Below are 14,016 nucleotides of genomic sequence, written 5' to 3'. Positions count from 1 at the left end.
TGACAGCCCTTCTGTTTGCACTGTCCCTAAGGCCAGGCCAGAATGCAGAATTACAGAGAAACTACCTTCTTCTGAATCCTGCTCCCCCTCCATTTAATTGCATATTGGAAGGCTCCTAATGAAATACAGCCAATTTGGGAAGACTCCAGTGCAAAGCACGAAGTTGAGCAAATGCAAACCAGCTTACAGTTCTCTTAAATCATTTATAGATCATGATCACATGAGGAGGGTCTCATTGCAGAAGAGATTGGTGGCTGACATGGGAAGGATTTTACTTCACCTCCTCAGAACAGCCTGGCATCTGCTGTTGATATTTTCTGAGTCATAATGCTTGTTCTGTGTTAGCTGCTGAGCAAATGAAGCCATCTCATCGATCTTCTCCATCTGAGCTTCCAAGGCTTTTTCAAACTGTGTGTGTTTCCGCTGCAGGCTCTCCACACTAGACACTGAGTCCTGGATAGAATTCAACAAAGGGAAGCTGCTTTCAGTTAGAGTTTTTCCATCCAAAACACTGACAATCTAGAAGGTAAATGTCAAGAAATGTCAAGATAGCTGTCAAGAAAATTTATTGTTCTTTGGAATTGGTTGGCATTGATCTGACACTTGGGACCTAAATAATGTTCCATGCAAGGTCTGAGGCCATTATTTCAGTGCTGGATACTTAGCTTCTCATGCATATTGTTGTGCTGCACAGAACACATAATTTCTCAAGAATTAAAACATCAGCTCCTAATTTTAAATTAGTCTTAAAACAGATGCATGTTGAAAGCAAATGTGGGATGCCAAACTGAAATCAGAGTTAAGTGAACAAATATGTCACAGAAAGAGGTTAAAATTAGAGTTTCAGTTCCAACTCATGGAATTTGGAAGAATTCAGATCCAGATTTGATTTTGAGGTCTGGAGTCTGACATTACAGTTAATCTGGAGAGAAACACTTCCTGTAATGGTTGTGAATCCCAAGCTTAATGACTCAGAATTCTCCTTTCAGCATCCCTCTGCACTTTAATTATAGAACCAGTGGTGTCAAAATGTTGTTATTGCAGTAAACTCTGCTTCTCCACTATTCTAAGGGAAGCAATAAGCTCACATCAAATGGGTCAGAAAAAACACTAAACTTCTGAGTGCTTACATGAGTCATGGGATGGGAAATTACTCACAGAGCATTTTCTGCACATTGCTGAGCTAAATATGATTGCATGAGTCCTTCTAAGTCTCATGTACTGTAATGAAGGGCCTGCAAATATATTGCACTCTGAGATGTTTTTGTAGCCCCTGCAGAGACAACTGATTTAGAAGCACTACCTATACAAGGTGTAGGGTGGGTTAAGTGTCAGAATGCATATCCAGCATCCTGAACAGCTTTTGCAACCGGTGCATCAGTCTGCAGTTTCAGTCATTGCAGCGTTACTGATACCTGTGGTGGGTAAATTAAAGCTACACTGGGTATGCCAGCAGTGACAGCAGTGATGACTTGCACACTCCTGGCAAATGTATTTGGGTCAGGTAAGACAAGCCAGGCTGAACAGGGCTTTGAGCAGCCTGGGCTGGTGGGAGGTGTCCCCACCCATGGCAGGGGGGTGGAAATGGATGGTCTTTCAGGCCCCTTCCAACCCAAACCATGCCGGAGTTCTATGTTTCTATGCAGTCTCATTTTCCTACTATAATCAGAGCACTTGGATTGTTTCATTACTCTTAGGGATGAGACTCCCGTCCTGTGTAAAGTACCAAGGAAAGAAATCTGATCCTAAACTACCAACAGGGCAGAGCAGTAACTTCAGAAGGAGAAAGAGCACAGGAAGATTCAGAGCACATCATTGTACAGTCCCCTCCCCTCCAGCCAGATTGCAGAGAAAATTGTAACTTCTCAGAGCACGTACCCCTAAGTCCTCATTAGCTAGGAAGGCCTCCTTGCTGCTGAGCCAGCTCTCAATCTGCTCCACGTAGCCATAGAATTTCTGCACAGGGAAAAATCCCAACAGTCAAAAACATGACAATATGCTGAAATGCTGCAAAGCAGGACCTAACCTGACTTCAGAAGAGTACACTGAAAAAAAAACTTTCATCGTTATTTTAAAAATGAACATAATACATGAAAAAGCATTGAAACTGCCCATACCATAAGATTTAAGTTCTCATATATGTGATTATTTTAGATGGGATTAGTATTCCACTTCTTATTTAAAGTATTTGATATTCTTCAATGTAGAATCTCTGTTTGAGCAGAAATTTTTTAAGTGAAATGACTATTAAAGGGAAGTATTTCTGGAAAACTGCAGCCAAAATAGCTCTTTTATTAGGTAAAAAGGCCAGGAAAAAATACATTATTCCGTCCATGCTAAATTTTTCTTCAGTTGTTTTTTTAAGTACTTGTCTGGGTCCATGTCTTTTTGGGAAGATTACAGAATTTGGAAGAGTAGTGATGTTGTGTTATAGGTATGTGTCTTTTTCCAGCTGCATGAGAGTTTGACGAAATTTTGCTAAGTTTTACAGTTTTTGAAAAACATATTAACTTGTATTCCACAGAAATTTCTACGATTTGTAGAGGTAAAACTTCTCAGGGTCCTGTCACACTGAATGTGCTCGGCCATCAGCATGCCTTCCAGAAACCAGTGAAATACAGATTAACCACTGGGTATTATTAGCACACCTTTCATCCTCCCATCTCATAAATTTGCTGTTCATACCAAGAAAAACTGTCAGTGGCATGTGCATTCTCTCTTGAAGCTCATTTTACTCACCTGTAAATCTTGTGCCTGAAACAGTTTTATGTACTGCTCCTTCCATGCCTGGATCAGTTCAGCCCAGGCTTGCTGCAGCCTGGAGAGGGACTGGTGGATCTCAGGGGTTGCATAGTGACCAGAACTGGCAAGTTGTCTCCCATAGTCACTGAGGGCATTGAATCTTTCCACTCGGGCTTCAATCTCCTCCTAAAATACATTGCTAAGGTTGATGTCAAGGGTTTATGAAAAGCCAGTTATTCAGAATACAAGCCTTAAGGGGAAGAGTTTGGGCTGTAACTTTCCAGCACTAATATTTGTATGGAAAATCGTTCATCTCTGAGCTATGTTACTGGAAGGGCATAGAATTGCCTAAGAGAGAATAAATGTAAATAATAAATTACTTTATTGGTCTAGAATAAACTGTTTTTCTACAAATGAAAATTGAGATTTAGTTAGAAACAGTAGAAAATGCTGAGATATAAATGAACACAATTCCAAACATCCACAGTACCATCCCCCAGTCTTTCTACATAAAAGTGGCTCTTTTAAGAAATGGTGCTTAGAATTTTTCCTCTCCTGACAAATAAGTTGGCATCAGATTTTTACATTAAAGAAATGGTTTTACTTCATTTTTTGTTGTTAAAATGAAACACATTTAACTTTTGCACCTGGTCTGAGGAATGAATTATAACCCTATACTGAATCCTGAAGGTGAAAACATAAAAAACAATTATGGCCCCTGCAAATTGAATGTGGAATTTCTAATGTAACCAATTTGAAAATTAAAATAGCTATGGACTGAAAGAATACCATGTATTAACTCCTAAACTACCTAAAATACTATAGCATTTACTATTAAATTTCTGAAATCAGTACTTCTGCTTTTAGAGATTTTTGGAGTGGTGGTGTGGCTCAATCATAGATAACACAGCTATAAAATTGTAATTAAAAATTTTTTAAAGTTCACATTAGCACCTCTAGTTCAGCTTTAGTCTCTCCTAAGGACTTTGGTTTGAGCCACTAACCTGAATGAAAAAACCTCTCCTTCTTGCCTTATCCATAATTTTAATTTGGTCAACATGAGAACATAATGCCTGAATTCCTCCTTTTCTCTGAGACTTCTCTGAGCCATTTGGGCTCCTTGACTAACAGATATTAAAGACTTAGATCTTGCCACCATTTAAATTTGGAGCACACTACACCAGTGGTTTGTGATATTTCTAATATGACAAAGAATTAGCAGCAAAAACATTTTAAGTGATATGATAAAGCATTGCTAAAATGGATGACTAAAAAAGGAGGGGATTTCAGGTACTTCACACTAAATTTAGGTTTAGAAAATAAATCAGAATCTACAAACTGTTTGAGCTAATAACATGACCCACAAAGCACTGGTTGTTATTAATTATTCTGTGAACAGGATTTGTAGAAGAAGTAAAATAATTGCAAAGAGAATGTAGCACAACAGCTGAAAGATAGCTATGATTCTTGGGAAAAAGTAAAGTATTGACTTTTTTTCCTGATGTTAATAAAAATATCACTCCTTTTACAAAAGAAGTCAAAAGTATTAGCCAAATTAGCCACCAAAACATTAGTAAGGTAATTATTACTAGGCTATGAAGTGTTTCAGAACTGAAGGTGTAGCACCATTCAGTGGTAATTTGCTGTGTGAAACAAACTGCTGTTTACATTTTCTTCTCAGGTAAATTAAGTTTGCATGAAAAAACCTAGCTCAAAGAAAAGATTAACTGGCATTAACTCCTTAGGCAATATGAACAAGGAGATGAGCAGTGAGCCTGTTTTCACCATCAGGCTGGGACAGCAGCACAGGTGAGAGCTTATGGGGCTCCTGAGCCCTTTTGCAAAGACACAAGGCGCCAAACAGCCCATGAGACAGCTGTGTCAGCATGTAGGTGATTTCTACCCCAGCCTGGTACTGAAAACAGCTTTTTTCACCATGTTATAGACAGATGCATGAAAGATTCCCAGTATGAGCAATTGGAACCACAGAAGATACTTGCCTTTCTCTCCTGATGCTCCTCAATCATACTTTCGGCTTCATTGGCGCTTTTAGGCAGCCCCCCTGCTTCCATTAAAGCTCTGGTGTTTTGGGCCCAGTCTAGTATCTCCTTCATCTCCAAGTTAAACTTCTGTAGCTGGTATGAGGCTGCCAGCTTCTCCCTCCTGCCACACAAGGTGCAGTTCAGCATTATCTGACACAGACTTACCCAGCTGCCTCTCCCTCCCCATTTGCAGAAGAAAGTATCTTAACAGAAACCAATTAAATTAACCCAAGCTTTCCCTTAGAGCTCCTAAGAGTCCTCATGTTAACCAAAACCACAGGAGATGCACACTGCTTTGGAGACAACACACTTACAAATTTTTCTACATCAGTTCATTAGCACAAGAAAAGTAAAACAGCCTTCTTATCTGTTGCTTACAGCAATGATTACAGATCAGGATTAAGCCTTTCTTGTTTTGGAAAGATTTGAGAAAAAAAAAACCTTCAAGAACTATCCAAAAAGAAGTCTTTCACAAGGGCTTTGTGATAGATTTGATAGTCTGAAGGCATTTTAGTAACATTATTTAATGGGATAAACCACAAGAACATTGTATTTTCTTCCCAAAGTCACATCAGTGGAACTTTCTGTGCATCAAGTCACACTTTTTTCCAGCGCAGGTGTCTTAGCTGCCTGTGTAAACTTTGTAAAAATTCCTTAAAAGCCTTTAAAAGACCTCTGGCAAGTAGGGTTTAGACCCCAGGGAGCAGCTTTGCTCCTGCTGAGAGATATTCAAACAACTCTAAGTCTTCACCTTTGTTTGGCCTGTCCCTGGAGTCGTAGCCAGTTGTTTTTCATCTCCTGCTGCTTCATAGTCAGTTTGTCATTTATGGATGGATTCCTTGTGGAAAGGCGGAAAGATTCCAGTTCCAGTGGCTGGGAAGAGAGTTATAGTGGGGTAAATTTATGATTTTTTTATTAATTCATTTTAAGACCTCAGTTCTCAAAGGCAGATAATTAAATTACAATAACAAAACATACAAATTGATATGTAATATGCCAAAAAAAAATACACATGCATTTGTGAGCAAACATCCACGTGAAGAAAGATCTCTGGGCATTGCTTTGCATGCACAAGAGTTCATTTACAGTTTAGAAAACAGTTTTGCAGAATATGGACAAACAGAGGAAAATGAAGTGCTAATTCTAACCTCTATTAGCTGTCTGATGAACAGTAATGAACATTCATCAACTCAGGTTTAAAGTTTCTAAAGTTGAAAACCTTCTTGCAAAATTCTATCCAGTTGATGAAAATGAAGAATTTTAATTATGCAGAACAGAAAATATGCCGGGCTGGTTTTAATATTTAAAAAATTGTACAGTTATTATACTAAAAACCCCAAACCCAAATATTGCCCATCTCTCCCATACAGCATTGCTCATGCCTTCTAGTTATCACCCACGTTTCACATGAGAATGCGCTAACAACGTCTCAGTGTTGAAGGTACCACATGTATTGTCACTATTTGTATACTATTGTGAAGAAAAAGATTTCCAGATTTTCTATAACCTAGAATTTCTGTGTTTGATATCTGTGTCAGGAAACTACGTGTAGTGTGGGGTTTGCATTTAAGTTCTGAACAGAAACAGAGTTGTGATTTTGGTTCAGATATGTACAGGAACTGGGGGAAAGATGGAGTCCATGCTTTCCAAAATGTGTAGGACAGTTTGGTCTGGCTTGCAGGTGAGGGCCAGAGACTCAGATAATGTTAAAAAGAGACTTTTCTTCTTAGATTTTGTGCATCAGGAAGAATAATATTTGATAAGATAAAGTAGGATTAAGCAGTATGATATTTTCATGAGAAGAAATTTATGCTGCACTTGCATTGTTGAAAATTCCTGCTAATCAATCTGAAAAATAACAATGATATTTTGCACCATATTTTCAAGAAGAAAAAAAGAATTTTTTTCAGTTTCCTTTGTACTTCCCTACTTCTTACCTCCATTTTGGACTTAATGACACTGATTTCTCTCTCCATTTCTTCATGTCTTCGCATCAGGTTTTCCACACTTTCCACATCTTTTCCATAATCCAGTGCTTGCATCAATACACTCTGGAGAGGGCAGTGGGATGTGCAAATGGTGAAGAAAAAGGACAAAAGGATCTGTATCTTAAATATTTCAAAGAGCCTCCTCCATCACCTCTTTGCATTGCCATCTGAATGTTATTGTCTTTTTAAATATCAATAGAGCACATTGTCTCCTCTCCTTACAGACATGAAACAAGAATCCACATCTCTTTCAACACTCATAATCCTGCTTAAGATGCCTCTGGCCATTCACATGTAAAACAAAGACAGGTGTGCCTCCCTGCATTTCTCAATCTGTCTGTTTTTTTTTTTTTTTAGTATACCAAACCAGAAAAACAGTTCTAGTTCTCAGTAAATTGTGGCAGAGAAATTCAGGTGTGTGCTATGAAAATATAAAAAACAAAATTTACCCTTGGGATCCTAAGAAATTAAAATCCCATGAAATGAAGAAATACATTTTAAAAGTTGTTATAAAAATTTCAAGCCAAAAGTCATATTGATGAATTATTTATTTTCTATATAACCTTTTTTTCCTGTTAATATCAAAGGATATTCATTTTCTGAATGAATAAGATTGATAGAGCATTTTTCCATTTCGATTAATCAAAATTGGAAAACTTACCTTCTCAGTAATTCTTTCTGTGATGTCATCTATTTCTCTGATTAAGGCATGAATCTCTAGGGCTCCCTCTAACTTCTTCCTGTATGCATTCAGGTTACCATGAAAACTGTTCCACCTTTAATTGGAAATAATATTTTAGAGATGTATTTCAGAGGTAAGGATTTCCACAACTGAGTTCCATGATGCTCATATTTAAAGAAAACCGTGCGTTTTCTGAACTACGTCATGTATTGATCCCCCAATTCTCTATAACAGGTAGCTCATCACAGGGATAAAGCATTAGCCTGAGAAGATTATCTGGTTGTATTTATTTCATATCTTCAGGATGGCATGGGGGATAAAAGCTAAAAAGTACTGATTCAGTTTCCTTAAATTCTCAATAATCTTAAAATCTCAATAATTGTTTCTTAGATAGGGACTGTGGAGCAGCAAAAGGACAAGGCCATTCACCAGGACAACTGTGTGAGCAGATGGAAGTGTCTAAGCTTCATGAATCTTGTGTGCCAAGTGATGTGAAACAGATTCTTTGTCTCCAAGCCTAGAAATGTGACTTCAGCACTTCTGGATTAAAAATCCTTCTGAGCCTAATTTTCCCTTCTTGTTTTTGCCTTACACAGAACATTTGAAAGCACACTCACTTCTCATTGAGCTGCTTCCGGCGCTCATAGATTGTCTTTGTTTCCTCCTTGTTCTGTCTCTCCAGTTTCATGGCCAGGGCATTGATAGCCCTGATGTGAGCATCGTCCACCGTGGACTCCTGTAAAGGGAGAAAGGGAACAAAGGTACACGTTCAAATTGCTTGTGACTGGGTTTTCCACTGAGATGTGAAAATCAACACAAGCAGCACCAAGAAAGGGTTTTACCTCACGAACATTTCAGACACATGGAGTCTGCTCTACTGCAACTCTGGTGTTACCATGTGCCTGATGGGAGGACAGTAGAGGCAAGAAAGAACATAAATGACTCCAGATGCAACAACGATCTCGGTGTATGTGAGGGCCCTCAGACCCTCAGACACTCATTTCTGCCAGATATTCCAGCAGGAGTTCATTTGGTGACGAAACACAGATGCAGCTGCTGGTTACATACGTGGCTGCTGTGGGACAGCTGATGTGTGGCAGATTGTTTCTCTGTCACACAGGTAGTCACTCATGGCCTTCTGGCTGTTTATCTAGGTGAGCTTCTGTCCTGGAGTACCCTCTGAACTGTAGACAACAGGCTCAAAATCCAGCCTTAAGAATCCCAGATGACATATGCCACTGTGTTTTCTTCTAAGGCTAAGTCTAGGAGACTTGCTTCCCATGCACATACCATAGAATGGATAATATTTGCACATTGCCTGTGTAATCTGGAGTACAGTAGGGTAATTTTTCTTTTGGAGCACTACAGATGGCTAACACTGAACATTGCTCCAAGATTCAAAAACATTCTTTATTTTTCTGGGACAAATCACATGTTTAGCAGGGAGACAATCACTGCTTGTGAAGAAGCACAGCTGCAAGATGCCAGCACACTGTTAATGTAAGTATTTACTCCATTGTGCGTTTTGTTTATGCTGCATCCGTACCAATATGTGTGCTTCCATATGTGCTTTCCTATTATACACAGCCATAAAGTAAACAAGAAAAACTGGCAGAAGTCAGAAACACTGCAGCTTCCTCTCCTGGGAAATAGTAGGAGCACAATGAATAGAAAGCCTGGCAGCCACCAATGCAGGATGATTACTCCCTACCCTGATCTCAGATTTGTCTAATGGGAAAACCCAGGCTGGATGGATGCACACACTGTGCCAGAAGCAGCCTCCTTCTGGTTTTACCACCCTGCAGTACTGCATAACTGAGTATCAGCTACCAGGGCATAACTGCATAACTGTCCCAGTTTTTTATCAGCAGGAGTCATGTTCAGAGTGTTACAGGAGCAGTGGCTGCAAGCCGATAGTGTCTAAGGCCAAGAGTTTCAAGAGTGGCACATAAGATCTACCTTAGTTTATGGAAAAACTTTCCCATTCAGAGGCTAATGCTGACTGGAACACTGGGTTGTTTCTGCACTATTAATCATCCTTCTTTTGGCTGGTACAGGCTGTAGAAGAGCCCTTGCTCAATCCCTTAGCTCACAGCCAGCTGGTGCATACAATAAATGTCTCTTCAATTTACTAATTCCTTGGTGCCGAAGCCAAACAATTTGGCTCTCTATCCAAATCCAGTGTGAATGTACTGCCACGAAATTCTGCTGGGCTTTGGAATAAAGAGCTCAGGGGTTTCTCCCTGGTGTCAGGCACATCTACACTGCTCCTTTGCATAGAAGAGGATTGTCTCCTTCTGCTACTAGGCAACAGAAGTAGAAGATGGGAGCTACCACAACAGGAGTCAACAAAAAGATAACAGGCAAACAAAGGATAAAAAATACTAGGAGACTGCATTAGAGTAAACTTCACTCACAAATTCGTAACACAGACCTTTCCCACAATTTCCAGACTAGCAAATCAGCACAGTAATCCTTCCTGTGTGACACACAGACCTGTAAGTCCTCATCCATAGCAGTTCACACAAACAGAGAGGTTTGCTGCAGAGGTTGCTGCAAATGCATTCCCTTAATACATGGCCTCACAGGTCTCATGGTGGGAGCTGAGCACAAGGATGCTCCTGCTCTCCCCTGCTCTCCCCTGCTCTCCAGGTTTGGTGCCTAAGCTGGCACTTCTCATTGGAGGCAGGAGAGGCAGCTGGGATGACTCAGCACCATAAAGAGGGACAGAGATCTCAGCATTGAAAGGTGAAGAGTGCAGTGGCTGTTATCCAAAGTGTAAGCCATTGCTCTGTTTTACTAAATGTCTGGTTATTAATGTTATGATTCATGAGTAACCACATGTGCTGTATAAACTGAGGCCCACAGATTTACATGATTAATTTGGATGAAGGAGTATAAAAATGAAACCATTCCTCAGGAGCAGAGAAATGGACACATAAAGGATAGAAATAGAGAAAATGATTTTTTTTTTTTACAGGCTTGTTCATGGAAGGTCCAGATCAGTTCTCAGATTCAAACAAGCATGGCTGAAACAACCATTTTTAAACCACTTCTGGGTGGAAATCACTGTGACTTTGCAGACTGCATGAACCAAATAAAATCTACTCAAACTCAGGCTCGCACAGTGAGTGTTCCAGTCATTTAATGTGGTCTGAAATGTTAGGTTGTGTCATGAGTGGCTGACAGCTCTGCCTAGATATCTTCAAAGCTGAAAGCATAATAACAGAATATTCTGTCTTTTTAAATGACTTTTGAGGTAGTGATGCTTCCTATCACTTTGGTCTCTGGAATTGTATTTGCTAACTGGACTGAAAAGTTACCTGCTGCTGCAGCCATGCAAGACATGAGCATGGAAAACACCTCTTACCCCTGATGTTGCTCCACGGAACTCATTCAGTTTTTTCTTGAGCTGCAGGCAGTGTTCATAGTCATTTCCCACATCACCTACATTAATCATGACCTCCTGGGGAAATAAGCAGCAGACAGACAAATATTTAGGTGAAGAGTACAAGAACACAGCAACTCCCAATGCTTATCCTGATGCAGTAAATTCTGTGATGTGTCTATAAATCACTGACCTACAGCTTCTGAAACAGTCTCTTCTGATCTTTAGGTAATTACAAGACTTGGTCCCAACTCCCTTTTCAATCTATTACTGGCTATGGAAGCAATCTCTGAATGTAAGTGATTCTTCCTTCACTCCTACAAAGAGAAACTTTCAGATTTGATATACAATGTGAGTGAAGGCCAGCTGCCAAATGCTTCAAGTTTCTCCCATTCTAATCTGCTCTAATTTCTCTGTCTCAGTAGAGATACATGAGATGGCCACAAATTATCACAAACTCTTCATGTGCACAGTTTACATGAGAAGATGTGCTAATACTGCCAAGTTGACTTTGGTATGGGCAGACTCCATAGAATTTGTTCAAACATTCCTTTCATATTGTTTGTAGAACATGGCATGATTCTCCAGACAAAAAAAATTACTAAAATCTGCTTGCCTTCTCCCTGATCCAGGCTTCCACCTGGTCCACCTTCTGGAGAAATTCTAGGAAGTCCCGACTGTCCTCCAGCATCTTTCCACGAGCAGCAACAGCTTTCTTCAACTTCTCCCAGTGCTCCTGAAGCGTGCGGACTTGGCGACGGATCTCACCAGATTTTGGGTGGCCTTTTGACACTAGGGCTTCTCCTTTCTTCACATCCAGAAGAAGAAATTAGAAATTAAAGTTGTAATTAATTTATAATAGGATTATCATGTTACATGACCTTCCTAGGAGGAGTCTTTCACCTTCCTAACCTGGACTGAACAATAGATTACAAATACAAATTCTTATCATTCAAATGATAAAGCCAGCTGGAAAGCTTTTACATCTGGAGGGAATCTAGTATCATAGAAAACTGGGATTTGAATATTTCCCTGCCAAAAAAGATATTAATGAAATGGGAGCACCAAGAAAGATATTACAGATGACTGTGCCCTTTAGCTATATGATTCAACCAGTTCCAACAAGAATATTCACAAATTGGGCATGAAATCCAATTTGCCTTTTGTAGGGATAATCATATCAGGCAAGGAAGAAGTCAATGTATATTTTCCTGTTTAGGCTATAGGGAAAGATGAAAGCTCCCTTGGTGGAACAAATAAAGTATCTTCCAGTTGTAAATTAACACCATTAAATTTCCATGGCAAAGCAACTGGGTTCTTGTCACACCAGTAGGATAATTGATGAAGAAGTGTTGAGCAAGCTACACTTCCTTTACATTGCATCAGTCTGTCAGTCTTTGGATGAGCAGTAACAATCTGTAAAAACAGTAACAGGGTGAGAGAGTCACCTTATTAACAGCTGTGATGATTTCTTCATTTGCTAGAATCTCTGCCTCAAAGACCTGATGTTTCTGCAGCAGCTTCATCTTGTCCTGCAGATTGCTGGGGTCTTGTATGGAAGGATCCTCCAGCTTCTGCATGCGCTCACTGATCCAATCTTCAGCCTGCAACATCCAGAGGCACCCGAGTTAGCACAACTGCCTGGGATCCTAGGGTCTCCTCCCAGGATACGGAACTATTCCCTGCAAGGGTCTGTACCTGGGCTGGATACATGGAGTGGGAGCTGACAGCTGAGGTGGATCTCCATTTTCTGAACTCATTCTACTTTGTTAAAAGCAGGTAGGAATGAAACTAATTTTTATCTGACCATGGCAGTAATGAAAAATTCCTTGAATACCTCAGATTTTATCACAAGGCATTAATAGATGATGCAGTCTTCTGGATTTTGTAGAGAGAATCCTTGAGCCTTATATATACATTAAAAATGAGCTTATGACCACTGAGTCTGGGGGTTTAGGACTCTGAGTTTCATCTGGTATCTCTGCCATTGACCTACCTGAAAACTGGGTAAAGGTTCTTAAGAATTCAGTGCCTCACCTATAAAACAGCACTAACATTTCCTCATGTCAGTGGTGCTGGGAGGCCTAAATGGAAAATGCAACACAAATAAAGATTTGCTGATGGGCCCCAAGCACTAGTCAGATTATTTGAAAGGAAATACAACTGTATTGGTTTTTATACTTCATAAAATTCAAAATGGTCTGGTCAGGAATATCAGATTCAGAAAAGCAGGTGATTGGCGAGAGGTAACAAAGCAAAAGTTGGCATTTCTCTTAGGAAATTATTTTTTAAGGAGATTTTAAAGTATGCAGAATAAATAGCAAGAAGAGGATAATAGAATGTGATAGCAAGTTTTAGCAGAATACAACAGCAAGTTTTTCACCATTTTCTTTAATTTCTGCTGAACTTTAGCCCTTAGCACTGAAGGAAATATTTTCTATCCATCAAAACGCTGGGAACTGAACACTTGACATAATGTTGTAACTGATCCTGTCATCCTCACAGCACTGAAGTAATATAATGTTTTAACAGCACAAGAGCTGCAAACTGAAGGGCAGCTTTACTAGTTTCAAAATATCTTGGCTGCCCCTGTGGAACTGTGCACTACATGCACACAAGACTTGTCAACTGGAGGATTTTCTCTGTTAATTAATGATTTGAAATGTTGTTTCAGCTGCTGAGATTCTATAAACAATAACAGAAATAGCTTTCACTAGCAGTGTGCTCTCCAGAAACTGTTCTCCTCCAAAGCACAGTTAGAGACTCAAACAGGCCATGCCAAACTTGCCCAGGGCTACACATCGTCATGAGCTGCTTGCATTTCCAACACTTTTCTCGATGGCCTTCTCCCATCCCAGCACACATTCGTGCTACAGTGTCACCTAAGTGACTCTTCATTTGAATGGGAGGCTCATCCACACAGTTGGAATGAAAACAAACCAATCCCCAGGATAAAGCAACTTTAAGGTCGATTTCTCTCCTACTTTTTAATTAGAAGCAGTGGCTTTAATGATAGACTGAACATCTGCACTCTTAGTGCCTTGGTTTATTTTAGGGCTTGTTTAAGATGGCTCTAGAGAGTGAGGGATCCTTCTCCTGGCCTCATGCCCACAATTTGGATGTGAAGCAAAGCTGATCTGTTTTCCCAAGATCTTGCTATGGAAAGATTTAATG

General features: G+C 39.8%; 1 protein-coding gene across 1 annotated transcript in view; it reads right to left on the bottom strand.

Annotated features, from left to right (window-relative positions):
- The window catches only part of SPTBN5 (spectrin beta, non-erythrocytic 5), an 88,900-nt gene that overhangs the window by 20,908 nt on the left and 53,976 nt on the right, over positions 1 to 14,016 (bottom strand). Inside the window, exons 38-48 of the mRNA XM_033063633.1 lie at positions 12,291 to 12,446; positions 11,459 to 11,650; positions 10,825 to 10,920; positions 8,072 to 8,190; positions 7,434 to 7,548; positions 6,722 to 6,835; positions 5,536 to 5,657; positions 4,743 to 4,905; positions 2,740 to 2,928; positions 1,879 to 1,956; positions 281 to 453 (exon numbers count right to left, since the gene is read on the bottom strand). Of these exons, the coding sequence (XP_032919524.1) occupies positions 281 to 453; positions 1,879 to 1,956; positions 2,740 to 2,928; positions 4,743 to 4,905; positions 5,536 to 5,657; positions 6,722 to 6,835; positions 7,434 to 7,548; positions 8,072 to 8,190; positions 10,825 to 10,920; positions 11,459 to 11,650; positions 12,291 to 12,446 (1,517 nt within the window). The remainder of the gene's footprint in view (positions 1 to 280; positions 454 to 1,878; positions 1,957 to 2,739; positions 2,929 to 4,742; positions 4,906 to 5,535; positions 5,658 to 6,721; positions 6,836 to 7,433; positions 7,549 to 8,071; positions 8,191 to 10,824; positions 10,921 to 11,458; positions 11,651 to 12,290; positions 12,447 to 14,016) is intronic.

Source organism: Catharus ustulatus, chromosome 6 (assembly GCF_009819885.2).
Source record: "Catharus ustulatus isolate bCatUst1 chromosome 6, bCatUst1.pri.v2, whole genome shotgun sequence".
Taxonomy (NCBI): domain Eukaryota; kingdom Metazoa; phylum Chordata; class Aves; order Passeriformes; family Turdidae; genus Catharus; species Catharus ustulatus.
This window is presented reverse-complemented; position numbering and strand designations above follow the sequence as displayed.